The 25459-nt window shown below is 41.1% G+C and overlaps 4 protein-coding genes and 1 long non-coding RNA gene across 9 annotated transcripts; 4 read left to right on the forward strand and 1 right to left on the reverse strand.

The window, feature by feature from the left end:
• The first annotated feature begins 765 nt into the window (after positions 1–765).
• On the forward strand, positions 766–5935 carry LOC104441984 (probable methyltransferase PMT14). 3 transcript variants are annotated; one of them, XM_010055266.3, is made up of 7 exons: positions 766–1067; positions 2319–2990; positions 3174–3384; positions 3709–3991; positions 4298–4684; positions 4881–4958; positions 5413–5935. In XM_010055266.3, exons 2-7 carry the CDS (start codon positions 2346–2348, stop codon positions 5648–5650), a joined length of 1842 nt encoding a protein of 613 aa, XP_010053568.2. In that variant the 5' UTR covers positions 766–1067; positions 2319–2345; the 3' UTR covers positions 5651–5935. The 3 variants fall into 3 exon arrangements, with proteins under 3 accessions (XP_010053568.2, XP_010053567.2, XP_039167325.1); XM_010055265.3 differs by having other exon boundaries at positions 770–979; XM_039311391.1 differs by lacking the exon at positions 766–1067 and adding an exon at positions 1173–1196.
• A 1148-nt stretch (positions 5936–7083) lies between these two features.
• Positions 7084–11507, forward strand: LOC104441986 (tobamovirus multiplication protein 2A). Of its 3 annotated transcripts, none has more exons than XM_010055267.3 (7): positions 7084–7234; positions 7583–7894; positions 9813–9912; positions 10144–10224; positions 10312–10416; positions 10515–10736; positions 11113–11507. In XM_010055267.3, the coding sequence occupies exons 2-7, from the start codon at positions 7656–7658 to the stop codon at positions 11218–11220; spliced, it is 855 nt and encodes a 284-aa protein (XP_010053569.1). In that variant the 5' UTR covers positions 7084–7234; positions 7583–7655; the 3' UTR covers positions 11221–11507. The 3 variants fall into 3 exon arrangements, with proteins under 3 accessions (XP_010053569.1, XP_039167535.1, XP_010053571.1); XM_039311601.1 differs by having other exon boundaries at positions 7099–7234; positions 7611–7894; XM_010055269.3 differs by having other exon boundaries at positions 7099–7234; positions 7632–7894.
• Positions 11508–12182: 675 nt separating this feature from the next.
• Positions 12183–14398, forward strand: LOC104441987 (peroxidase 20). The gene is made up of 4 exons (XM_010055270.3): positions 12183–12566; positions 12857–13048; positions 13242–13407; positions 13836–14398. Exons 1-4 carry the CDS (start codon positions 12357–12359, stop codon positions 14255–14257), a joined length of 990 nt encoding a protein of 329 aa, XP_010053572.1. The 5' UTR covers positions 12183–12356; the 3' UTR covers positions 14258–14398.
• A 3721-nt stretch (positions 14399–18119) lies between these two features.
• LOC120292853 lies at positions 18120–19757 on the reverse strand. The gene is made up of 2 exons (XR_005550469.1): positions 19139–19757; positions 18120–19057 (listed from the first exon to the last, which is right to left on the reverse strand). It is a non-coding gene; the product is annotated as an uncharacterized LOC120292853 (long non-coding RNA).
• Positions 19758–21243: 1486 nt separating this feature from the next.
• LOC104441988 (S-norcoclaurine synthase 1) lies at positions 21244–23033 on the forward strand. The gene is made up of 4 exons (XM_010055272.3): positions 21244–21618; positions 21734–21981; positions 22207–22531; positions 22605–23033. Exons 1-4 carry the CDS (start codon positions 21361–21363, stop codon positions 22851–22853), a joined length of 1080 nt encoding a protein of 359 aa, XP_010053574.2. The 5' UTR covers positions 21244–21360; the 3' UTR covers positions 22854–23033.
• Positions 23034–25459: the final 2426 nt, after the last annotated feature.

Below are 25459 nucleotides of genomic sequence, written 5' to 3' on the forward strand. Positions count from 1 at the left end.
TGCTAACTAACCCTAGTGTGTAAAGATTAGGTTGATTCAAAATTTAAAATAATTATCTTTTAGATATGTTCATTGTCTTGTATGAAAATTTTATATTTGTTCATAAGATTCATAACCTTTAATTTAGAAAAGAAAGAGATAAGTGCGTTAGTAGTCCTAACTTACCATGAGAGTGCAATTAAGTCATATGATTTTTTTAAAATAGGGTAATCGAATCACAAAAGTGCAATCGAATTCTAAAATTTTCAAAAAGTATAAATGAATCCTAAAACTTATTAAATTAATGAAATCGAAGTCGTAAAATTTGTCAAGTTGGTACAATTCACATCCTAAAACTTCTTAGCATTTTTCATTTATCAAATTGGATGAAGTTAATGGAAAAATTTGATTATATTTTTCGAAAATTTTAGAAAGCAATCGTGTTTACACGACAAATTTGAAGATTTTCTATACACTCATTCAAAAAAAAGAAAAGGAGAAAGTAAATTGACCAGACTATCCCCAAGTGCCTAGCGTAAGATCTCACGTTACCTTCCAATGTGCTGGATTTTGTCCCCACTCCCCTCTTTCCCTTCCTCACGCACTTTCAGGAGGGCATGGCTCAAGAAAAGGAAAGGAGCCTTTGGATCGGGTCTCAAATCTCCTCATCCGCCTTCGTGTAAATCCCAGGTCGTTAAAAACTAGTTTTCGAATCTACCCACCAAATCCACTTTCACCACCATTCGTAAAAACTCCACCTTTTCCTATATAAAAAAAAAGAAAAGAAAAAGAAAAAAAAAACAAATGCTACAGAGCTAGCTCGCCACCGTCGTTCGTGGCCCCTAATGATTCTTCCACCTTTTCGCACTGTCCCTGTCGCTCTCCAGCTCACTCCCCCCTCGCTAGTTGCTCTGCACTCTCGAGTTCTCATGGAGATCTAGAGGTCCCCAGCAAGGAACGCTCGCTTTGCTTGCTGATGCCTGATCCGGGTGATCACAAGGTGCGCACTTCGTTGTCTTTTTCTTTCGCGGAAACGTCTTGTGTTGTCGGGTGTGGAGATTGGCTGGCTGATCCCTGTTTTCTTCGTGGTGGGTAATCTTTCCCTGCATTTTTTTTTGTGGGTTTTGCCTGCTCTTCCAGTCGGGTGGAGTGATGGGTTTTTCTTGTGCCCTCAATATGACCCGCGTATGTTCCTGAAAGTGGGCTCCTTTTCGATGGTATCTGTTCTTGATTATATGTTACGATCCTTTTCTGGGTTGTGTGCTCTGTGTCGGGTTGCATAAAGAAGTGGTCGTTTTTATGTTTTGCGATTCCAGTAGAGTGAAGTTCCAGGTACTGGAGTAAAGGATTTCCATACTTCTTCCGAGAGAATGCTTGTTGCAATTCAATCATTTCGCACCCGCTATTGGTTTGCCGGTCTTGGCGTACTTGGTTTATATGTATATGTTTCCGATGAGCAGATCTTGAAAGTATCTCCATTTATGTGAAATTCATGAATCGGACGTCCGGCCATAGATCATGTGCATGTATTTGTGAAGCAAAGCGACTCCCTGTATGTTTTTGAGGTGTTGGTTCAGTCAATGCCAGTGCTTGGATTTACAAATTGCCAAAACTCATGCATCAGTATCTAATCGAAATCTACGAAGAATCATTGGTTCTTCTCAAGACTTGGGATCTAAGATTTAAATAAACTTGTTTCAGAACGATAGGTGCTCAGGAAATTTCCACCAGTTGGTACAGTTTATAAGCATAGTGCTTGTCGAATGTTATATCCTGTTTTACTGGCTTGGGTATTTGTCTGATGCACTGAATATGTACTGAATATGTTGATAGAGGCGATTGGCCGTGGTCCCGCTAGTTTAGAGGTTAGGCATGGCAACATACAGTAAGCAAAAAAGATCTGTTTTTGATGACTCCAATTCTCTTGCAAGTTTTGTATTTAGTACCCATAGGTTTAATCCTTATTCACCTGCCCCCAGCTACCGATTTCCCAGAGCTTCATTTCAGTGCTACAACCATGACTATTTAATCATCTCTAGTAGATCTTTTCTTCTTTAATAGAAATGACTAAAAATACGAAGGGTATTGGTTGTTTGTGATATTCATGCCAGCCCCCATAATGCTCGGCATCTGTATCTTTTTGGCAATGATTGTCATATTATGTCTCGAGCATCAGAAGCATGGCTAATTTTCTGCTTCGCATGCAAGCTCAAGCAAGTTGAATTATTTTGATTGTGCCTATACTGCAGATGCAGGTTTAATTATGCATGCCTTTGATCTTATTTCCTTTTTGTTATGTGCTTAGTAATAACTTCTTTAACCCTGCTTTTACTGTACAGTGAACTTGGGACTACTGCTTGAACAGAATGGCAATCAAGAATAATAATCCCTCAGGCAACAGAACACGAAAACCAGTGTCTGTTTTTGTTGCCATCGGTTTGTGTTGTTTCTTCTACTTGTTTGGAACATGGCAAAAGAGCGGCTTTGGTAAAGGAGATAGCATAGCTCTTGAAATAACTAAGCATACTGATTGCAATGTCTTCACGAAGCTGGACTTTGAGTCGCATCACAATTATGTTGAGATCGCTCAACCTCCCAAGCAAAAGATCGAAGCATTTAAGCCTTGTGATGTCAAATATACTGATTATACTCCTTGTCAAGAACAGGACAGGGCGATGACATTCCCTAGAGAGAATATGATATACAGGGAAAGGCATTGTCCTCCAGATGACGAAAAATTGCGATGTCTTGTCCCCGCTCCTAAAGGTTATAAGACTCCCTTTCCCTGGCCAAAAAGCCGTGACTATGCCCACTATGCTAATGTGCCCTACAAACACTTGACGGTTGAAAAGGCTGTCCAGCACTGGGTGGAGTTCAAGGGTGATGTGTTCAAGTTTCCGGGTGGTGGTACCATGTTTCCTCAGGGAGCAGATGCTTATATTGATGAACTTGCTTCAGTGATACCAATAGCTGACGGTTCTGTGAGGACAGCTCTTGACACTGGTTGTGGAGTAAGTTTCTTGACTTTGGTTGTGAGGGCTCGTCTGGGGTGTCTCACGCAAGCTTAATTTGTTGAAGACAACTTAATGCATCTCTTTTTTCCTATGCACTGTCTTTGTTCTATCTGCCTTCATCTGTGTGAGTTCTGCTACCCTAGCTTCATTGCTTCATCATTGGGAGGGAATTTAATGCAGGTAGCTAGCTGGGGTGCATACCTGCTGAAAAGAAATGTATTGGCCATGTCTTTTGCACCGAGAGACAACCACGAAGCGCAGGTGCAGTTTGCATTGGAGAGAGGAGTGCCTGCTGTTGTTGGTGTCCTTGGAACTGTACATCTTCCATACCCATCACGAGCCTTTGACATGGCTCAGTGCTCTCGTTGCTTAATTCCATGGACTGCTAATGGTAAGTGTGAATATCACTCTATGGCAAAGCATAGTCATATTGGGTCCTCTGATCTGCTGAACAGTAGAAGCACTATAGCTGGTCACTGTCCACTTATGTTTTGCTCACATGTTTTTCCAAATGATTGGCGTGGTAAGAACATGATATACGTTCTGTTTGTGTTGCAATAGTACCAGGCTGCATTGCTCGAGTTTTATTGTTTCTTTGTACATAAGAATCAACCGCCAGTCAAATTTTGCCTCAAAGAAGTTTGAGTCAGACACGGGCTTTTCTCACAATTCTTTTTGATGAGTTACCAATTTTATGACATTTTCTACATGATAGAGGGCACATATCTGAAGGAAGTCGATAGAGTCCTCAGGCCTGGAGGATACTGGATCTTGTCTGGCCCTCCTATCAATTGGAAAACGTATTACCAGACGTGGAAGCGCTCCAAGAAGGAGGTTCAGGCAGAGCAAAGAAAAATAGAAGAGCTGGCCGAACAACTGTGCTGGGAGAAGAAGTACGAGAAAGGAGACCTTGCCATCTGGAGGAAAAAAGTAAATGACCGATCTTGCCAAAGGAACTCTGCCGCCATATGCCAATCGAAAGATGCCGATGATGTCTGGTTAGTCTTCAATACACATCCTGTAAAATCTTCAGTCCACCTTTAGGGTGCGTAAGCACACATAAGAGAGAGAGAGAGAGAGAGAGAGAGAGAGAGAGAGACTCTTTGGACAGCTCAAATCATCTTACTTTTGCTGAACCACTCAATGTTTGAAAGCAATTTGACAAGTTAATCACAACGTGAATGGTTCAGCAGATTGTTATGGTGGTGGGGTTGGTTTAGAAGAATAGATGGACTTTGATTTCAGTATGTCTGAACTTCTAGCCATTCTGTATAATCTTATTGCATTATTTTGGTGCATGTCAGGTATGAGAAAATGGAGTCATGCATCACTCCTTTCCCTAAGGTAGCAAGTTCTAAAGAAGTGGCAGGAGGGGAGTTGAAGAAGTTCCCAGCCAGGCTTAATGCTGTCCCGCCTCGAATAGCTAAAGGGTCTGTTCCAGGAGTCACAGCTGACCTATACAATGAGGACAATAAGATCTGGAGAAAGCATGTTAGCAGATATAAGCAGCTCAATACACTGATTGGCTCCACGAGATATCGCAATGTGATGGACATGAATGCAGGCCTCGGTGGATTCGCAGCAGCACTTGAATCGCCAAAATTATGGGTTATGAATGTTGTGCCGAACATTGCTAAAAACACGCTAGGTGTCATCTACGAGAGGGGTTTGATAGGCATTTACCATGATTGGTGAGTATTTGATTAGTGCAAGGACCTGTCAGATCTTACTCTGATCAAATACCATGGACAAACTTGTTTGGTTTCTTTATGCAAAAGTTCTTTCATTTCTTGTTAAGATAAATTGAAACATAAACCTTGTAAGTAAAACTGCTATGCCCTCAAGTACCTTTTCGTCGGATTCAGATGAACTTTGATATGGTTTCAGGTGTGAAGGATTCTCTACTTACCCGAGGACCTATGATCTAATTCATGCCAGCGGAATCTTTAGCTTGTACAAGGGCAAGTAAGTCTTCTGCTTCTGCTTCCCATTATTTATCCTTTTGTCGGTGTTTAGGAACTTCCGTAGGTAAAAAAGGATTCTGGTCGGTTTATGTTATTTGTAGCTATGGACACTGACTTGCATGGCATAATTTTTTTTTGCCTGCTAGCATTGGACTAGGACAGGGACCTTGTTCTTCAAGCTTAGCATCGAAATTTTTACAGTGCAATAAAACCATAAATAACAGAACACAGAACTTTGTGGGCCTTTTTTGAGATTCAGTTTGCATACCGGCAATCACATAGTTGACATATTCCAGATAGCATATGACTAAATGTGCCATCAAATTCAAGTCATTTCTCTCTCTCTTTCTTCTGTGGACGTGGCATCTGCACCATTTAACCTCAAGTCAATTAGTTTATCCGCTGCAAATGTTTTTATACCACCGTCCCCTGATATCAAACTCAAATGTCGCCAGGTGCAAGTTTGAGGACATTCTTCTGGAGATGGACCGCATATTGCGGCCTGAAGGCGCAATCATCCTGCGGGACGAAGTTGATACAATGAACGAGGTCAGGAAGATCACCGGAAGAATGAGGTGGGATGTCAAATTGGTGGATCATGAGGACGGTCCCCTCGTGCCCGAGAAGATATTGGTTGGGGTCAAACAGTACTGGGTCGGCAGCAGCGGCAACAGCACGTCCGGCGACATGTAAAGATCTCACATTCTTTTCCCGGGTTTCGGTGCAAGTCAAAGCACCCCCTTTGGATTTAAGCAGGGCCATTAGGAGAAATGCGAGTTTAAATCATACCGTGATGCAGGAAGGGTTCTGTCATAGTTCATTCTCTGTTTAGCACTGTTTGTTTGGGTTTCTTAGGAGGATTTGCAAGGGGAGAAAACAAAAATAGCTTTCACAATGCCAAAATAATCAGGCTATCTGTCAACCTGGATTACGCGGAGCCCGTCTATTAATCGACCATAAGTAAAATTCCTTGATCAATAGTCGTGCTGCTGCTCGGATCGAACTTGCTACTCATCTTGCTCTAAGGTTTCGAGCTTCATTCGAGGCCCTTCCCCGACTCATTAGAAGCCGATGATTTGCGTCGTTCTCTCCTACAAGTTATAAAATTTCAAACCGGAATTCGGTCCTTCATCCAGACACCGGACCGGGCACGATCCGGGCTTCGTTCTAGCATCACCTTCTTGAAAATCTCCAGTGTCGAATATGGTCTGTGCGATACAGGTAGACTGGCCAGACATGATTTTTCAGTTTTTTAGTTGTCACTTGACAGTTGGAGCGCTTTTGATTATGCAAATTCGCTTGACCTCTAGTTGATGTCCTGTCCTGAGCTCTACTGGGTCCACATTCCCCGCTGTGGCCTTCCCAACTTTAATAATCTCCATTTTTTTCTCTCACCTTTTTGGGCCATACAAAAAAAAAAAAAAAAAAAAAAGAGTAAAATTAAGATAAATACCACCAAAAAAACAAACTATGACCAACCCCAATTTATTTTATTTTATATATAAAAAAATCCTAAATTTGTTCATTGCGAACACATATCCGAAGTTTTTTTTATGTTACGACATTTTCTTTTTTGGTGTTTGTGTTACAAATGACATGTTTATGATTTTTAGCAATATAAAAATTTTGAAATATTTTTGTTACGATGGACATAACATAGAATTTTCAATTATGTTAACCTTTAAAATTAAAATATCATGTCGGAATTTTTAATTATGTTAACCCTTAAAATTAAAATATCTTATCGTTATCCGATGTTGATGCAATCGCCCGACAGCTTTTGGAGAATTTTAATAATCAGTATCAAAGCACTAATTTGGATTAGGCCCTCAAATAAAAAGTCGTATGTTTGACCTACTCTTTTTTTTTTTAAAAATTATCGAAGATCGGGATTAGTGAGAGATATATTTTGTTATTATCTTGGGACCGACCAATCGTATCTTTAAATAATTTATTTGGTATCGGACATCAATCTATGCCCTCACCAAACCTTAAAAAGAAAAATGGAAATAAATAATAAAATAGAGAATGATCTCGCGAACGTTCGTGCACCACCACGTGGCGTGTGGAGCCCGTTGCAGAATGGAGTGAAGAAGAAGAACTTGCAAAATGGCAAATTAAATTTTCAATTTATTTATTTATTTTTATTTTTATTTTTCCTTTTCTGCTCGCCTTGTAAAGTTTTCGACTTTTCATCACTTCTCGTTCTTCCTCTCTCTCTCTCTCTCTGAGATTGCAGAAGAATCCGAGGGGAACCCGGAAGCGGCTCGCGATCAGGTAACGCTGCGGTCATTTTCTGGCCGTGAAATTGTTTGATTATTCATGCCTAGTGTGTTCTCTGCGGTGGGTGTTGCTCCTTTTTGTCCCAGTTAGTTCTGTTGTTCCATATCGACGATTCGGTGCTTGAAATTCGCATGCACGGCGTGATCGGGTTGAGCCCGGGAAAGGGAAAAAGGCGTGATTTTGCGTTGTTGGGTTCATTCGGGATGAGAAAGTGTGCGGGAAAAGAGAAGGTGGTTTTTGAGTCTTGAGCTTTTCGGCGACATGCATGCTGGGTGCTAGCTTAGGGGAGTTGATTTCTTGTTTTTTTCGTTATTTGGGTGAGTATTGATTCGTTTCTTGCAGGAGGTAGCTGGGTTGGTTTATGAAATAGTGTTCGGTGGTGGCGTTTAAGTGATAGGAGGGGCGTTGTTTGGAAATGGCGTGCCGAGGGTGCTTGGAATGCGTGCTGAAGCTCTTGAATTTTTTGTTGACGCTTGTTGGTCTGGCGATGGTGGGCTATGGGATCTACTTGTTTGTCGAGTACAAAAGATCGTCCAGCGGCACTGTCGGTTACTCACCCATTGGTGCTGACGAGGGTTCAGTACAGCTTGGCCGTCCTTTGCTCGTGACGGTCTCTCTCTCGGCCAGTATTTTTGATAATCTGCCCAAAGCTTGGTAAGCATGTTGATTTCTGCACAAATTAGATGCTGTTCAGTTTTGGCTTCGACAGATTAGATATCTTCTAATTCACATTGAAGTCATATACTGCTTGGCCTGTGAGGATGCAGAGGAATGAAAACTTGAGTTCGACATTTTTTATGTCGGTTTGGTTGCCATTGGATATTTTGTTCCTGCCCTGCATTAGTCAGATTCTTAGCCTTTGCTATGTATTATCTTTTGGTGTGAGATTTATATTTTTCACCCATTTATAAGGGCGAAGAACTGCTAGTAAATTTGTTTTTCTTTTGATCAGTAGAAAAACTGGTTATCACTCGTGATCAAATAGGACGGCCAGTCATCGATGCTACATTTAGCAACCTTTTTGCAGTTTCAGGCCTTAAAGTTCCTGACACGGCATGTTTTGGCGTTTCTTTTCCTACCACTTTTCCTTCTGTTGCAGTTACTGAGAAAGGAGATTACCATAAAAAAAATTGGAGAACTCTACAATTCTGAACTCTACCAATGTAAAAATATTGCTCTTTATCAATTAGATAATGATGCTGCAGTGGTCCATTGAGATATAAAAAAAGAATAAGAATGATGGCCTTCTAAGTGAGACTCCTAGTGGAACTGTTGTAGTGCTGTATCATGGGTGGAGAAAATATTATACGAGATTTGGCTGAAGAAAGTTGGGATGACTGTTTTGGTTTTAAGTCATCTCATATGCAGCAAAACAACATCCTGCCAATGAACATAACCAGATCTGCATCAAAATGCAGCAATTTATACTCTTTCCTTTAGGAGGTTGGGGACCTCATATGCATAGCCCAACTACTCAATGTGAAATTTTGTCTAAGGGGACTTTGGAGGCGATCTTGAGTTGCTGCATGAAAGATTTGTTTGCGCAGGCAACTGCTAAGTCTTATAATAAGATGTTTTGGTGCGAATCTTAACATCCAGGTTCATAGAGATATAGACACTTATGAGAGAACTAGTGAAGTAAATTGATTGTAAGAGTGATAATACAAATGGCTGGCCATTTAAAACCTAAACTGGCATCTGCAATCTGCCTTTCATAGCTCTTTTCTCATTGCCTTAATACTGTTATGGGTAGCTAAGATTGGGGTAGTTGGTAGTTTATTTTGACAGAACATGAAACACGGTGAGTTGAATTTGGTAGTTGAAATAGACATTGCAATCAACTCTCTTTGGCTATATCTGTGACAGATAGGATGTGAGGTTATTATTTATACCTAATGTAGAACTAGTTCATTGTCTAATGTAACTTCTGAGCCTTCACCTTTTAGAACTTCCAGTGGAATGGAATGATGCGGACTGCAGCTCTGATTCTTAATGATGTTTCTGCAAATGGTTGTAAGCATTCATTGGTTGGAAGCTCAAGTCCACCGGGAATAGTACCCGAACATATCATCTTGGCTAATGCCATGTTATGCCTATCTTGTACTTGTCGCGGTACCTAAGTTAGCTAAACTGATAAGTTGAGCCTAACTGAGGTTCTTGTCTATTTCTTTTTCCTTTCGGAGACCATAACTTGCAAAATTTATCATGCTTAAGCCTAGCTCAGATTTATGCTGAGTTGGCAGCTTCTAGGGTTTTTTTTTTGCTATTGTGCATATCTGCATGGAACCTTTATTTACTCTTTAGGCATGAGCCCTGCTCAGAAGACTTAACTGGTGGATATTTTGGTTGGTTTCTGCAACTTGTTTTCTCTTCCTATGATGCAGTCTATCTTTATGTAGTTGAAAAAAATATTGACGGTGGGGGTTGTTCCTGTTCATTGTTCATATGCTACTCTTTACTGAGTTCTCTTATTTAAGATGAGCTGGATTTTGCACATATCACCTTGTGGAACACCTTAATGATTCCATCCTCTCATCATTTTCTTTTTCTGTTTTTTAACCCGTTGATGCAGGTTCATATTCTTGTTTATCGGTGTTGGAGTGGTCCTCTTCATCATATCTTGCTTTGGATGTATCGGAAGTGTAACTAGGAATGGTTGCTGTTTGACTTGTGTATCCTCATTCTCATTGAGTCTTCTTGATTCGAAATGTCTCTTAACATAGGTGATGAGTTTATGAATTCTTGGCAGGGAGAAATCTACAGTTCTATAGTATGTGATCATGGTAGTCCAGAGCATAATTTACAATTTCATTATGCCCCTATCGTTAGGACTAGGCATTTGCCATGTTTTTCCTAGTTGGCTTTTATTTTTGACCAGTCAGTTGCTTCCTTAAGTGATGCAGTACTCAGTCTTGGTAATTTTGTTGATCTTAGTGGAGCTGGGGTGTGCTGCATTTATATACTTCGACAAAAGCTGGGAAGATGTAGGGTCTATATCGTTTGTGATTTCTTTAGTTCATTGATGGATAATGTTAGCTTCCTCTTTTAATCATTGTATTACATATTTATAGGATTTACCTACTGATGCTACTGGAGACTTTGACATGATATATGATTTTCTGAAAGAGCACTGGACTATAGTCAGGTGGGTGGCCCTTGGAGTGGTGGTATTGGAGGTATGTGTAGGGAACACACTGCATAGAAAACTTTTCAAGAACACTTTTCAGTGTAATGCACATTCAGCTCTTAAGATAATAACTTTATGCAACTGCAGGCATTGGTCTTCCTGTTGGCTTTGCTGGTTAGGGCAGCAAACCGACCTGCTGAGTATGACAGTGATGATGAGCTTATTGCCCCACAACAACAGATACGGCGGCCATTGCTGAGCCGGCCGCCACCACCACCACCACAGCCAGCTGCAGGTGTTGCAGCTGCCGGTGCCCTGGATCAGCGGCCAAGCAGAAATGATGCTTGGAGTACTCGAATGAGGGAAAAGGTGGGTTCTCTTATATTGTATGAGGTTACAAATACTATTGGCCCAAATTTCTTTCGAATAGTGCAGAAATGATGCTTGGATTACTTGAATGACGGAAAAGGTGGGTTCTCTTATACTGTATGAGATTATACATACCAGTGACCCAAATTTGTTTCGTATAGTACATGGAAGAAGGAAGATCATATGCATGAATGAATCATTGACCTATAGATGATCGGGAATGTAATAACATACTATCCTGAGTGCCAGTGTCCAGCGATGTGCATCTACTGGACTTTAAATACTATTTTGGTGGCCCTTCTCTCTTTTTATTTGTTTTAGTATATTCTCCAATTCTGATGTATGTTTCTTTTCTTAAAACTTTTACTCGAACCAGTATGGGCTGGATACTGCTGAGTTCTCATACAATCCAAATGAGTCGAACAGATTCCAGCAGGGGCCAACGCAGCCAACAGAAGAAAGGAGCCGCTGCTCTATTATGTGACTGGTACATTGATTTGGGTTTCTCTTGGGAGCTGAACCCTAGACAACCGCACGTCAAGTTCATAACTTAGAGGAGCAGTTTTCTCTTTTGTTGAGGATGTGTAGCAGCCTTTTCTCTTTGTTCTGTTTATCCCCCCTCTTCCCATTTGGTCATGCATAACCATGTGTTGCTTGCAGGGTATGTACTCCAATAACAGTTTCCTTCGGTGAACTTGGCTACTTTCATGAGCTCAATCAAATTTTTTGTACTTGATCTCATTTTTGCAATCTTGACTCTGGTTTGATTTTTTTCTTTTTCTTTTTTTATTTATTTGAAGACTACCGTGCAAGACGATATGGTTATAAATTTAAACGCCCCAGTGAAGGGGAAAGGAGACACGTCATGTGGAAGATAGCAGAAGTTTGTCATATTATTACACCTTTGGTCATTGGAGCATGTCTATTACGGTACCCTTATTTTGGACTTCTGAAATCTCAACCGACCTCAAGGACCAAACTGCATTGGCGAAACTACAAATTGAACGAGTGTATTTCACGTCACGAAAGTGAGATTTCTATATCCACCTCGATGTGGTGAAGTTAGCTACAGGAGTCGGATATTAAATGGGAGTCTGCAATTGCTGGCCAGCAACCTTACAGGCTAATGACCCATTGTTTTATTAGCACATATGGAATTTCACTAACTTTTAGGTGTGACCTGATGATGGAAAACCAGTTTTTTGGCGAAGATACAATGGATCAATGCGTAATCTTAGACCTCAGCAAGAACTCTTTCTAGTTTAGACCAGCGTCTCAGGGAGTAAAATTAGTTAAAAAGGAAGGAAGACTAATTTGGTTGATTCCATGACCCCAAAAAGACAAATTTAGGTGGATTCAGTTGCATCAAACTTTGATTGGGGTCTCCAAGGGAACTGCTTTAAGATGCGCTGGTTTGAACCCGCATGAAAATATCATTGTCAGTGTTGTAAGAGCTCTGTCCTGCCCATAGCTATTGGATACCTCTGTCACAGTCCCTTGCTATAGGGTACCTCTGTTACAATCCCTTTCTGTCACAAAATCTCTCAGGTGTGAAATAAGTTTGACTTAGACCTTGAGAGGTCGTGCTCGTTCGTTTTTCATCCGCCGATATCAGTTGTCATGGGGGTATTATTGAGTGTGTTGCTACTTTTGAGTTTGTACGGAGTGGGCACTTCAGGTGGTGAAGGGGCTCTCGTTCTTGGGTACTACCAAGAGAAGTGCCCTCTGTTGGAAGAAATCGTGCGGCATAGTGTCGAGCGTGCAGTGTATAGAGAGCCTCGGATGGCAGCATCTCTGCTACGTGTCCATTTTCACGACTGTTTCGTCATGGTTAGAGGAACATCTCTCTCTCAATCTCTTGCGCGCCCTCTCTTGGGTGACACTGTAAATGATTTACAATATCCTATTGATTTGTGAAGTTGCAGTACTTGAATGTACACAGCAACTAGAAAATGTCTCATAAATTGACATTAGAGATTTCCATCAGTTCATCTGCCTAAATAAACCAGAACATGAGACGGTCCCTTTTAACTTTTCGTGGGAAAAGTAATTAGTATTTTCATTTTCCAGCCGCATCTTCTCTATGGGCTAACATCTTGTGTCATTCTTTTGAGGATTAGGGTTGCGATGCATCAGTTCTTCTAGACAGCTTTGATGGCATGGTGAGCGAGAAGCAGGCAGTGCCTAACCTTAACTCCTTGCGTGGGTTCGAGGTGATTGACGAGATAAAGTATAATCTGGAAGAGGCGTGTCCATACACAGTCTCCTGTGCTGATATTTTGGCCATTGTTGCTCGAGATGCAGTCGAGCTGGTAAGTAACTCAGGAAGCCATTTCTGATTGGAAAAATTTTAGTAGCCAGATACATTGTATGTTCACGTCATGTGTCGGTCAATCAAGATTTCCATTTCTGATGGACTCGTTCTTACTCTAAACCTAACCTTTCTCTAGTACGTCCACACTTAGCATCATATACACTCAGAAATTTCTTATCTCTGTAAAAAAGAGAGGAGGGCCCAGGTGGGAAGTGTGGCTAGGCAGGAGAGACTCACTCAAGGCAAGCTTTGATGGAGCCAACAAATTCATACCTGCTCCAAATTCCTCCCTTGAAGCCCTAATTGCTAATTTCGGGCAACAGGGCCTGGACGAAAGAGACTTGGTTGCCTTATCAGGTGAAGTGTTTAGATTTAATTGAGTTCAAAAGTGAAATTTCTCGCATTACAAAAAAAGGGTAATCCTTTGTTTGTAACTATTCTTGCTAAATCAATAGATTCATATCAGTTACTCATATAAAGAAGTTGGCTATGTCATCACATAAAATGTCTCAAAAGTTAAAAATAGCTCGAAACGAATTGCTAATGATTGCAAGAGCTTAAAATAGTTCTCCTAATTCTTATCCTGAGTACAATTTTTTGATGCCGTGATCTTTTGTACATTTGGCATTTCCTCTATATATTTATTGCTTTTACCAAAAAAAAAAAAGTTCTCCTAATGTGTTTCAGTACGATGACTTTCACTTAAGCATACCATCAGTTTCTTCTTCCTCCTTCCATTTGTTCTCAGTTAACACCGTTTTGTACGTCGAAAACTACGGAAGCAGGTAGTCACACGATGGGAAAAGCACGATGCCTGAGCTTCAGGCAAGGAATTTACGAGGAAAGCACTGAACGACAGTACGATCCCTTCCAGAGATACACCACCTTCTACGATACCCTACAGTCCATATGCCCCGAGACCGGAAGTGATAATAGATTAGCATCGCTTGATCACGTGACGCCTTTCGAGTTCGACAACCACTACTTCCTTAACCTCCTCCAAGGCACGGGTCTCCTACCATCTGATAATGCCCTCATCAATGAAGACCATGAAGGTGTTATTTCGAGGCTTGTCTGGACTTATGCCTCGGATACAGAGGCTTTCTTCCGCGACTTTGCGAACTCGGTTGTGAAGATGGGGAACATCAACGTGCTCACCGAAAGTGGAGGAGAGATCAGGAGAACATGTCGATTCATCAACACTTAATTTCTTAGAAATGTGCAGGTCAATCATATGTCTAAGCGGAAATTAGATTTAGCCAATGATTGGCTATCGTATGCATCTGGGGCTTTTACAAAGTTTTGTTCTAGAAGACTCAGCGAATCAAATGCAATCACTCTAGATTTTTGGGGCTTATCCTAATTGTTTCATATCTTTCGCTTCGCTCAACAAAATCATGAACGTCAAGTGCCTAGTGATCATTGCCGGGCCACCAAACTTCTCACTAGGTCGCGCAATTCGCGCCACCGCCACCGTGTCTTACCTCCATGTCGCCCTGCCTTACCACACCACTGCAAAGACTTTACCATCTCAGCTTACCTCCGTCACTACCTCGACACCTCACGGCCACTGCCTTATGCCGCCGTGTCCCTCACCGTTCCCTCCATCTGGCGTCCTTCATGGACTGCCAAGGCTTGGCAAGTGTGGCACAAATTCGTGCCTCAACTCATGCAAACGGTGGGGTGAAGCCAGCCACACCCTCGGATTCTCTTCCCCTAGCTGGCGCCATCTCAAGTTGCCAACTTGTGACTAATTGCGTCACTTAATGAGCTAATCAAGCTCATGCAAACGGTGGAAAATGGGAGTATAAAAAGGGCAGCCGCTAACTCCTTCCTCTTCATTTTTCGCCGCCTCACCTTCTTCATTAAACCTCCTCTCCCTTTTTCCACAAGAACCTTGCCTCACCGTTTAGTCCCTTGACCCCAACACCAACACTCGCCGCCACCTTCGCCGGTGACACGCCCTCCTCCCACCAGCCACTCGTGCCACCCCGCTGTCCTCAACCCACCTCATCAACTCATTGCGGATCGGCAAACGACTAGCCGCAACTAGGCCTTCGAGACCTTGCCAAAACCAGGTCGACACTAGCTTTGGACTAGAGGCAAGTAAATTGCCTTTCCTTTTTATGCTATGTAGGTTGATGTCTATATATCGAGGTCGTTTTTCTCACGTTCTTATCCTCTTGGTTGATTAACTAACTAGATGCGTTAGTCGATGGTTTCGAAGAAGGCACATTGTGAGTATTGTTGAAATTTTAGTTCATTGAGTCTATGGATGTGTTGTTGGAACGCTGCATGTAGAGATTTGCGCTGGTTTAAGCTTGAATGGCACGAGTCGTGGACAAATCCGAGGTTACGGTTATTTTTGGTGTGGTTTATTGTAGATAGTGATTTTGCCAATTTTAAGCTGTTTCTTGTGGTATGAATTTGGGAGACTTTCTTCATGTGCTCATTATGTCTCATTTTACAGCATACTTTAATTTCAGATTTTTCAGACTTCATATTTTCAAAATATATTTGAAAAACCATACAAGTTAAAATCTGTTTTCAAAGACAATTTTCGGACCTTTACACAGTTTTCATTTTCTTCAGAATTTTCGACAAAAGATTTGGACTTGTGTCCTCCATGAAAGTTTTGGACCACATCTTAAACTATAATGTAACATTTTTCCATGATTTTTGGAACCCAATTAGGCATCCGAAATGCTCACTTTTGGATTTGTTTTATTATGGAAATCTACCCTCTGTTGACCCCATTTATATAAAATTATTGGGATCCATACAAACTGATTGGGTCTTGAGTTCTCTATGATAAACGTTCCTTGAAGTCTCATCCACATCATGGTAAAGTTTCGTAGCTTTTAAAATTGATTTACTTGGTGACAGATAAGCGAACTGCCCTTTTTATATCACTTTCGAATTTTAGTGAACTCTCTTTTTTGTAACTAGTCTTTGAACTGATTGTCTTGTATCACTTCTTTGGCTTACAAAGGATAATTGATGTGGGCACTTAACCAATCCTGTGTTGTTGTACCATGATATGAGTGTTTGACTTGGGAATGCCGTTGGTCCTTGGGACTACGATGCCCCAAATTGTAGTAGGGATGCCTAGAGAGGGGTAATTGGGTTTTTTTGGATGCTCAAGGGGTGTAACATGGTTCCTCCAAATATTCTTATGATGTTGGATGGGTGTAAGATGCTTGAGAGATAACAGAGTTTCTCAGAAGATGGTGGCAACTAATTCACAACAAATATGACCATTGGCACTTTCAAATTTCATTTAAACTTTATTGGTTTACTGGTTTTAGAGGAAATGTTTTTCATCTGCTATTTTAATTTTGAAAAAGGATTTCAAACAAGTTGATTTTAAAGCAATCTTCTATATTTTATATCTAAACTTTCTCGCATATTCCCTTATTGACATATGTGGTGTAGAGTGGTTGGTAATTACTTGTTGAGATTTATACTCACTTGTGGTCAATTGTCATTTTTCAAATCAGTAGTTATGCCTACTTGTGTCCTCCATGACACTCTATAGTGCCCCGATACACTTTTCATGGCACCGGACTAAGCTGAACGACCCCGACTTCCCCATCGCTCATGTCACTATGATATTGACAGTCGATGTTGGCTTACCATCGGGCTCGGTACTGATCGGGTTTGTTGCCATCTATGATTGGGTCAACGGGCGTCTGGTGGGACTACTCCCACTCCCAAATAGTGATGATGATGGGAGTAATGGGGTTGAGTAGGACGAGGGCTAGAGGGTGAGGATAGCAATTTTGGAAGACCAAGTAATGGGGTTTGGACATATTAGGTAGCTTTGTAGATGGATGGTATCATGGTCAGAGTGGGGTCGAGTAGGACGAGGGCTAGAGGGTGAGGATAGCAATTTTGGAAGACCAAGTAATGGGGTTTGGACATATTAGGCAGCCTTGTAGATGGACGGTATCATGGTCAAAGTGGTATAGCTAATGGAATTTGAGTATAGTTCAGAGTAGTAGCATTTTAGGTTGATCCCTAATATACTTGACCTAGGTTGCCAAAAGTATATAAATAAGAAAGAAATGAAATTGTCTGGTTTTGTATTTCTGCATGTGTTTCTTGGGTTTCATTTGTCTTGGGGTGTTTTCTATCCATATACGCTTCTGCAAGCTTAGAAAGTGAAAAAAGATTTTCAAAGAAGGCGCATTGCATAAGAATGGTTCTGTAACATCCTGGGTCTCCACTGTACACATATTGTCCGCTTTGGACATTAAGTCCTCACAGTTTTGTTCATTTAGGGGCAGCCCATACCACTCCAAGAAAATGCGTATGTATAGTTAGAGGGACCCAAGCCTTATAAGATAGCTCATGACTCCCTCCCTAGGCGATGTGGGACAAGAGAGGGACCCCTTCCTTGCGCACGTCCGAGGACCGCTACTCGGGCTGTCACAGGTTCAGTGTCCACCCTCAACTCTGCTTTGTAAGCCAAAGAAGTGATACAAGATAGTTAGTCGACAGTACCACTTTAAAAGACTGGTTAAAAAAAAAAAAACAGAGTTTACTCAAACCAGAAAGTGACAAAAAAAAAGAGGGTAGTTCGCTCATCTGTAAAAATCACCAGAAATCATCAAGTAAATTAATATAAAAAATTACAAAACTTTAACACAATGTGGACTAGACTCTGGGGAATGTTTTTCATGGGCTCAAGACCTATTCAGCTTATACGGGTCCCCATATATATATATATATATAAAAGGTCAAAACAGGGTAGATTTCCATAATGAAATAGATCCGACAAGAGCATTTTGGAATCATAACAAAGTTCCAAAAATCATGGAAAAATTTCATGTTATAGTTTAAGATATGTCTAAAACTTTCATGAAGGACACAATCCAAATCTTTTATAAAAAATTCTATAGGAAATGGAAACTGAGTAAAGGTCCGAAAATTTCTATGAGAATAAACTTGAACCCATATGGTTTTTCAAATATATTTTGAATGTATGAAGTCCGAAAAAATTCAAAATTAAAGTATCTCATAAAACAAGGTATAATGAACAATTTTGTAGAGAAAGTCTCACCAAATTCGTACCACAAAAATCAGCATAAAATTGGCAAAATCACTGTCTACAGTAAACCCAACCAAAAATAGTCATAACCTCGCCTTAGTCCACGACTCGTGCCATTTAAGCTCAAGCTAGCACAAATCTGAACATGCAGCATTCCAACAACACATCTATAGACTCAATGAACTACATTTTCAACAATACTTGTAATGCGTCTTCTTCGAAACCGTTGACTAACACATCTAGGTACAAAATCAACTAGGACGATCAAAACTCTTGAGGAAATCAACCTCGATGTACAGACATCAACCTATGAAGCATAAAAGGGAAGACAATTTATTTGCCTCTAGTCCAAAGCAAGTGTTGATGCGGTTCTCGGTTGTGGCCGGTCGTTCATCAATCTGCGATGAGTCGATGGGGCGGCTTGAGGATGGCGGGGTGGCACGAGCAGCTGGCGGGAGGAGGGCACGTCGCCAGCAAAGGTGGCAGCGAGTCTTGGTGTTGCAGCCAAGGGAATGAATGATGAGGTGAGGTTGTTGCGGAAAAAGGAAGAGGAGGTTTAATGAAGAAGGTGAGGCCGTGAAAAATGAAGAGGAAGGAGTTAGCGGCTGCCCTTTTTATACTCCCATTTTCCACCGTAGCATAAAAGGGAAGACAATTTATTTGCCTCTAGTCCAAAGCAAGTGTTGATGCGGTTCCTGGTTGTGGCCGGTCGTTCATCAACCTGCGATGAGTCGATGGGGGCGGCTTGAGGATGGCGGGGTGGCACGAGCAGCTGGCGGGAGGGGGGCACATCGCCAGCAAAGGTTGCAGCGAGTCTTGGTGTTGCAGCCAAGGGAATGAATGATGAGGTGAGGTTTTGCGGAAAAAGGAAGAGGAGGTTTAATGAAGAAGGTGAGGCGGTGGCTATGGTCAATTTTGCAGGACTGCATCAGAAAGCACGATATATTTGTTTATCTGCACGAACATCACACGAGCTCATCTCACCTTATATTATCATCAAGAATAAAATTATAAAAAAAAAAAAAAAAAAAAAACCTTTAAAGCTCCAGTAATCGCATTAGCCATGACGTGCTGGGGGCATCACAGTTTTGTTGGCCGAACTGCTCTTCACTGATCCTGATAAGACAAACTTCACCTGATATACATGACTTAGAAATGTGTACAAGCTGTTAAATGTACACCTGATTTCAGGGTAATTTTTGACGAAGTATTGAACAAGAGGTCGAGGTCATGCCACCAGATTAAACAAGTGACTGATCTTACAAATACTTCACAGATGGTGGCATTTCATTGCCGAACCACAGTGATTGTCCGAGGTAAACTGACTTCAGCTTCATCTTTCACCAACCGCCCGTTTTTCTTGTCAAGCTATTGGTCTTAAATGGTTGGTCTTGCCAGGTGCTTGATTCCAATCATCCCCTATTGAACAGGTCTCATGGGTATTTGTCTTGCTAATTACTGTGAAATCCAATGGGACCACGGTGAACATCGATAGCAAACTGTCCTAAAGAAGCAGACGCTTTACCAAAAGCATTCCTCCTCTACCATCCGGTGGCAGACTATTCCATATGATGTAATAGGCATCCTCTACCATCTGCTGTCAATTTTGTAGGACTGCATCGGAAAGCACAATATATTTGTTTATCTGCACAAACATCACACGAGCTCATCTCATCTTATATTATCATCAAGAATTAAAAAAAAAAAAAAAAAAAAAAACCTTCAAAGCTTCAGTAATCGCATTAGCCGTGATGTGCGGGGGGGCATCACAGCTTTGTTGACCGAACTGCTCTTCACTGATCCTGATAAGACAAACTTCACCTAATAGATAATAAAAAAAAACAAAGAAAAATAAGGAAAAATAAGATAAAAAATTAATAAAAAATTAATAAAAAAATTGTCGGCAGCACTGGCCGCCGGCGGGCCAATTTTGGACAGAAGGATTGAATTAATACGATTATAAAAGGTTTAAGACTCAATTGATCAAAAAAATAAGTTTAGCATTGAATTGATATAATTACAATATTTTTAGCACTTTTGTTTTTGTAATTTCCCCAACAGTCGGCTGGTTAAAGTTGTGCTCAGCGTGAAAATCAATGGAGATTGCATGCCGCGTGAATGCAAATAAGGTTGACACTCTTTGGTTATTCGTTCTCTACTTTCTCGTGAAGTTAGTACCTTTTTTTTCTTTTGTCCCTTTTTTCCTTTTGACCTTTCCAATAACGAGCGCAATCCCATGCGGGGAATCGAAATCAACGGCCTTGCACGCGTACTCCAAGTAACAAGTCGAAAGGAAGCTGGATAGGGAGACGGTGGGTTTTATTTTATGGGAAATAAATGGAGGAGCCGAATATACTAGGAAACGAAGAGAACGGGGAAAAAAGGGGATGCGGTGGCTATGGTCAATTTTGCAGGACTGCATCAGAAAGCACGATATATTTGTTTATCTGCACAAACATCACACGAGCTCATCTCATCTTATATTATCATCAAGAATTATACAAAAAAAAAAAAAAAAAAAAAAAAAAAACCTTCAGAGCTCCAGTAATCGCATTAGCCCTGACATGCTGGGGGCATCACAGTTTTGTTGGCCGAACCGCTCTTCACTGATCCTGATAAGACAAACTTTACCTGATATACATGACTTAGAAACGTGTACAAGCTGTTAAATGTACACCTGATTTAAGGGTAATTTTTGACGAAGTACTGAACAAGAGGTCGAGGTCATGCCACCAGATTAAACAAGTGACTGATCTTACAAATTCTTCATAGATGGTGGCATTTCATTGCCGAACCACAGTGATAGGTATACTGACTTCAGCTTCATCTTTCACCAACCGCCCATTTTTCTTGTCAAGCTACTGGTCTTAAATGGTTGGAATCTTGCCAGATGCTTGATTCCAATCATCCCCTATTGAACAGGTCTCATGGGTATTAGTCTTGCTAAATACTGCGAAATCCAATGGGACTACGGTGAACATCGATAGCAAACTGTCTATAAATGAAAAAGACTGCCGTCCTAATGAAGCAGACACTTTACCAAAAGCATTCCTCCTCTACCATCCGCTGGCAAACAGACTATTCCGTATGATGTGACAGGCATTATAAGGAGATATGACAAAAAGAGGGGACTGAAGAAAGAACGTTGAAGAATTCTATTTTAGAGGAGGAGATATCTAGGATAAGCAATGAATGGTTCCTCTTGAAAGTAAGAGGAGGCTTTTGTCTCAGAGACCCTTTGTGGTTAACCTGGAGTAATGGAGACCGAGGTGCTTCACAGGAGTGACCTTGGTGGTTCCGTCCCTGTCGAAAATGTCCAAGCTCTCGCATCCAAGGGCCTGAAGGAGGTTCCACCTCGCTATCTCAGGACCACATCTGAACTCAGCGAAGTCTGGGAGACAGAGTCACTTGAGATTCCTGTCATAGACATAAACAAACTTGCTGAGGATCACCCTGACCACAGTGACGAAATCGAGAAGTTCCATTTGGCTTGCAAGGAATGGGGCTTCTTCCAGGTGCACCATCTTGAATGAATTTATTCAAACCTTACTCATCTCATATCATGTCCTCGACTACACAAAGTTTCAACTTCCCAGCACTGACATGAAAATGATTTTCATGATGACACAGTTGATAAACCACGGCATATCGGAAGAGTTCATTCATCAACTGAAGACAGAAACAGAGGAGTTCTTTAAGCTGCCATTAGAAGAGAAGAAGAATTACGATCAACTACCTAACTCCATCGAAGGCTACGGCCAAGCTTTTGTTGTGTCAGAAGACCAGAAACTTGACTGGGGTGACATGCTCTTCCTTTTAGCACAACCTGCTTCCCAGAGAAACCTCAGGTTTTGGCCAAAGAACCCTGCCTCTTTCAGGTAAGTTAAACAGATCAATCACACAGTAAACATTCCTACAACAGTGTGCACGCACAAAGAAACAACAGATGTGCTAGTACCCAGAACAAACTAATGTATGTCCTTTGTCCAAGAGTCAGAAATACACATACAAATTCACCAGATGAGTCTTCCCAGTTTACTTTTCTTCTCTCTTTTGCTGGGGATGAACAAAGAGATAACTTTAATCTTGGTTCAACATCTCAGAGCAACCCTGGACAGTTACTCTTCAGAGTTAGTGCGGATTTTGCCTTTCCTCCTGAGAGCTATGGCCAAGAACTTAGGAGTTTCTCCGGATGTGCTTGCAAGCATGTTTGAAGAGGGAACACAAGGGATAAGACTAAACTTCTATCCACCATGCAAGCAAGCAAACGAGGTCATGGGTCTGACGCCACACTCTGATGCCACCGGACTAACCCTGCTAACTCAATTGAACGATGTAGACGGATTGCAAATTAAGAAAAGTGGTAAATGGCTACCTATTAAACCTCTTCCCAGGGCATTCATCGTCAACGTAGGCGATGTCATTGAGGTAGTACAATAATTTCACCAACACTTCCCATGTGTTTACAGTGATTCCATGATGATCTTCATGTTTGATGCAGATAATGAGCAATGGACAGTACAAGAGCATAGAGCATAGAGGAGTGGTGCATCCAGAAAAGGAACGCTTCTCAATAGCTGCATTTCACAGTCCAAACATGCAAGCCAAAATCGGTCCATTGCCAGATCTTGCTGGAAAGAGCGGTGCACAGTACAAAACATCAACTCATGAGGATTATGTCAGGACAGTTGTTGCAAGCAAACTTGACGGTAAAAGCTTGTTGGACCAATTCAGACTTAGTGATGCATGAATCAATGGTATATTGTAAGTCTTTAAAAACTTGTTTGTGTGTGTAACGAGTTAATCAAGAAAAGGGACTGCAGGTCTCAAGGATGAGGAAATAAACTACAGGTTCTGCAATGACGACCTTTTGCTTACAAGTAGCGTAAAGATTTCATCAAGCATTCAATAGAAACACAAGGTCCATGCAGAGGACCAGAACATCAATAGAGATAATTTCTTATCCTATCAAAACATGTCTATGGTTAGATCCTCTTAAAGCATATGATATTCCATCGAAATTAAAGAATCAAAGAATGTGCCCCCACGTCAGGTGGTGCTTGTGTGAGCTGTGCGCCTTTCGCCTTCTTAGCCCCATGGACAAGAAAGTGAACTGGTAAAATACCGCTTCCTAATTCCAACAAATAATAATGTTAGGCCATCCTTTAGAAGCAAATTCCCAAGGCCAAAAGCAAGTACATCTGAAGATGCATGTTCGACTACCATTTTAGCATTCTAGATGATTGAGCATTTGCTGAACCAAACCTAGATCCCACATCGCCCCTTTAGATGCCTTTACCACCATGCTACAATGATTAGGAAGGTATGGTAATAGTTTTATCTAAAACATTGTCAGCATGTGATAAAGGCATCCGAAGAGGTGCATGACATCTAGGCTTGACCATGGTAATGAAGAAGAAATGTAGCACAGCCAAACTATTGAATGCCCGCATTAAACGAATTCTAACTGTTATAGTAAAGGATGCAAGGAACAGTTACGATTGCTTGTTACACTGGAAGAGTGATCAGTAAGCATCCTACTCATTGATAACTAGACAAGAGAAACAACTCACTTTGCTTTTACACTGATTGGCTACATGTGCAACCCAAAGATCGGATTTTCTCTTATCCTAACCTCATTACAGTAGGGAGACAATGAAAATTCAAGCTTCGGACTGTTGATATAGCCAAAAGTTTGTAAGCTTAAGTGAGTGTTGGCAGCCAAGTTGTCAACCGACACATACGGATCTGGACATGGCAATCAAATATAGAGCGTCCGACCAAGCAAACACTGCATGACACATGGCTAATTTTTTGACATTGAATCATCGAGTTCTTAGCCAAGACTCACTTCGCAGAAGAACGCGATAATAACAGCAGGTAGACTGGTCCCATTAAGGGTGCAGTATAGACGCAAATTGCGCATTACAGAACTAAAAATTATCACCTGTCAGCAGAAGAAGGCTAAGAAGACTGTAATAAAATCAGAAGTCACATTCAATGTTGGCACACATATCAATCAGTGTAGCGACGCCTCAATGCTACACTAGTGGCTTGACAGAACGAAGAATTCCTGTCAAGACCTCCCCCAAAAACTTACTTTGAGTCCCGGTCCGAAACACCCAATTCGACTCTCCCTTAGAGAGAGACAGAACACCAATCTTGTTCCTCAGCGTGATCTACTCGACATCAGTCGAAAGCAATGACGAAGAAGACAGCAGTAAAGAGAGAACAATGACGGATAAATAGGAACATCAGCTGTGCACAATTGTAGGAAATTTCCACTTTCTTTTTCTCTCTCACGTATCCAAGCGTGATGAATTTGCGCTTGTCCTCCATGAAGAGAACCCAAAAAAGAAGAAGAGAAAAACGACTGACATCAGTACCCTCTAAAGACACTGAAGCAAAGAGTGTAAGCTAAGAATATCTGTGCTTTGGCGGTCACGCCCGAGTCCCCAAAAGAGAATTCATCTCCGCCATACCAAACACGATCGTCAGCGCCAAGAAACGGTTCACGAAGCTCCCGACTTGAGAGAACCCAAGAATGGATGATCATGAAGCCGACCTCGTGCAGATTCAAACACCCAGAAGAATGAAAGGCTCGATCCAGCGCTTCTCTCTTCGGCTCATTTTGGCTGGACCTACTGCAAGCGTAAATCTTTCTACTGACTCATCAAGAATGACAAAATCCATCAGCGAGTTACCGTCATCTCTCCGACGATCACCGACCACCTACGAAATTGGAAAAGACCACACAAATAATTATTGAGCTTTGATATGACGTGAAATCTTTAAATTCTTAATTTATTTAATATGACCTTCCAACTTTGATTTAATATTTAATGTGGCCCTGAATTTTTAAACATTTTCATATAATTTAATAGATCTATCCTACATATGAATTGGGTTGAAAATGGGTTGACATAAATAAATTAGTTTAATACATTTTGGATCATTTCTATTTAATATAAATATAGTGATTCATACTTGATTCAATCTATACCCAAACTATAAAATATAGGTCCTATTCATTACTATCGACCTTGATTGTCAGTATTTCCTTTGTACAAATCTTCCGGATGAAGAAGAAGACGGTAGGTCATCCAAAAAAAAGAAGCGGCCAAAAAATAATCTATACTAGAGGCATCTTGATGGATGGACCTTTCGAATATCAATTCATGGTCTCATATGGACTACCTTGATCACACCCTTCCTAAAAAAATCCTTGAATCATGTAAAACCTCTTCTACCTCCTCAGTCACCGTCCATAAAGAAACCTTCACCCCGGAGCTAGTTATCTCATCTTTTTAAAAACCCATCCACAAATGGATTAAGAATAACTCTTTTCTTCTAGAA

Source organism: Eucalyptus grandis, chromosome 4, assembly GCF_016545825.1.
Source record: "Eucalyptus grandis isolate ANBG69807.140 chromosome 4, ASM1654582v1, whole genome shotgun sequence".
In the NCBI taxonomy this organism is placed as follows: Eukaryota; Viridiplantae; Streptophyta; class Magnoliopsida; order Myrtales; family Myrtaceae; genus Eucalyptus; species Eucalyptus grandis.

Coding starts and splice junctions, on each gene's coding strand:
- LOC104441984 (XM_010055266.3), top strand. CDS start 2,346: ATGGCAATCAAGAATAATAATCCCTCAGGCAACAGAACACGAAAACCA. Junction 3,385..3,708: donor AATTCCATGGACTGCTAATG/GTAAGTGTGAAT, acceptor TCTACATGATAG/AGGGCACATATCTGAAGGAA. Junction 4,685..4,880: donor ATAGGCATTTACCATGATTG/GTGAGTATTTGA, acceptor ATATGGTTTCAG/GTGTGAAGGATTCTCTACTT.
- LOC104441986 (XM_010055267.3), top strand. CDS start 7,656: ATGGCGTGCCGAGGGTGCTTGGAATGCGTGCTGAAGCTCTTGAATTTT. Junction 10,225..10,311: donor TCGACAAAAGCTGGGAAGAT/GTAGGGTCTATA, acceptor ACATATTTATAG/GATTTACCTACTGATGCTAC. Junction 10,737..11,112: donor GTACTCGAATGAGGGAAAAG/GTGGGTTCTCTT, acceptor TACTCGAACCAG/TATGGGCTGGATACTGCTGA.
- LOC104441987 (XM_010055270.3), top strand. CDS start 12,357: ATGGGGGTATTATTGAGTGTGTTGCTACTTTTGAGTTTGTACGGAGTG. Junction 12,567..12,856: donor TTCACGACTGTTTCGTCATG/GTTAGAGGAACA, acceptor TTTGAGGATTAG/GGTTGCGATGCATCAGTTCT. Junction 13,049..13,241: donor CTCGAGATGCAGTCGAGCTG/GTAAGTAACTCA, acceptor TCTGTAAAAAAG/AGAGGAGGGCCCAGGTGGGA.
- LOC104441988 (XM_010055272.3), top strand. CDS start 21,361: ATGGAGACCGAGGTGCTTCACAGGAGTGACCTTGGTGGTTCCGTCCCT. Junction 21,619..21,733: donor AGGAATGGGGCTTCTTCCAG/GTGCACCATCTT, acceptor ATGATGACACAG/TTGATAAACCACGGCATATC. Junction 22,532..22,604: donor ACGTAGGCGATGTCATTGAG/GTAGTACAATAA, acceptor TGTTTGATGCAG/ATAATGAGCAATGGACAGTA.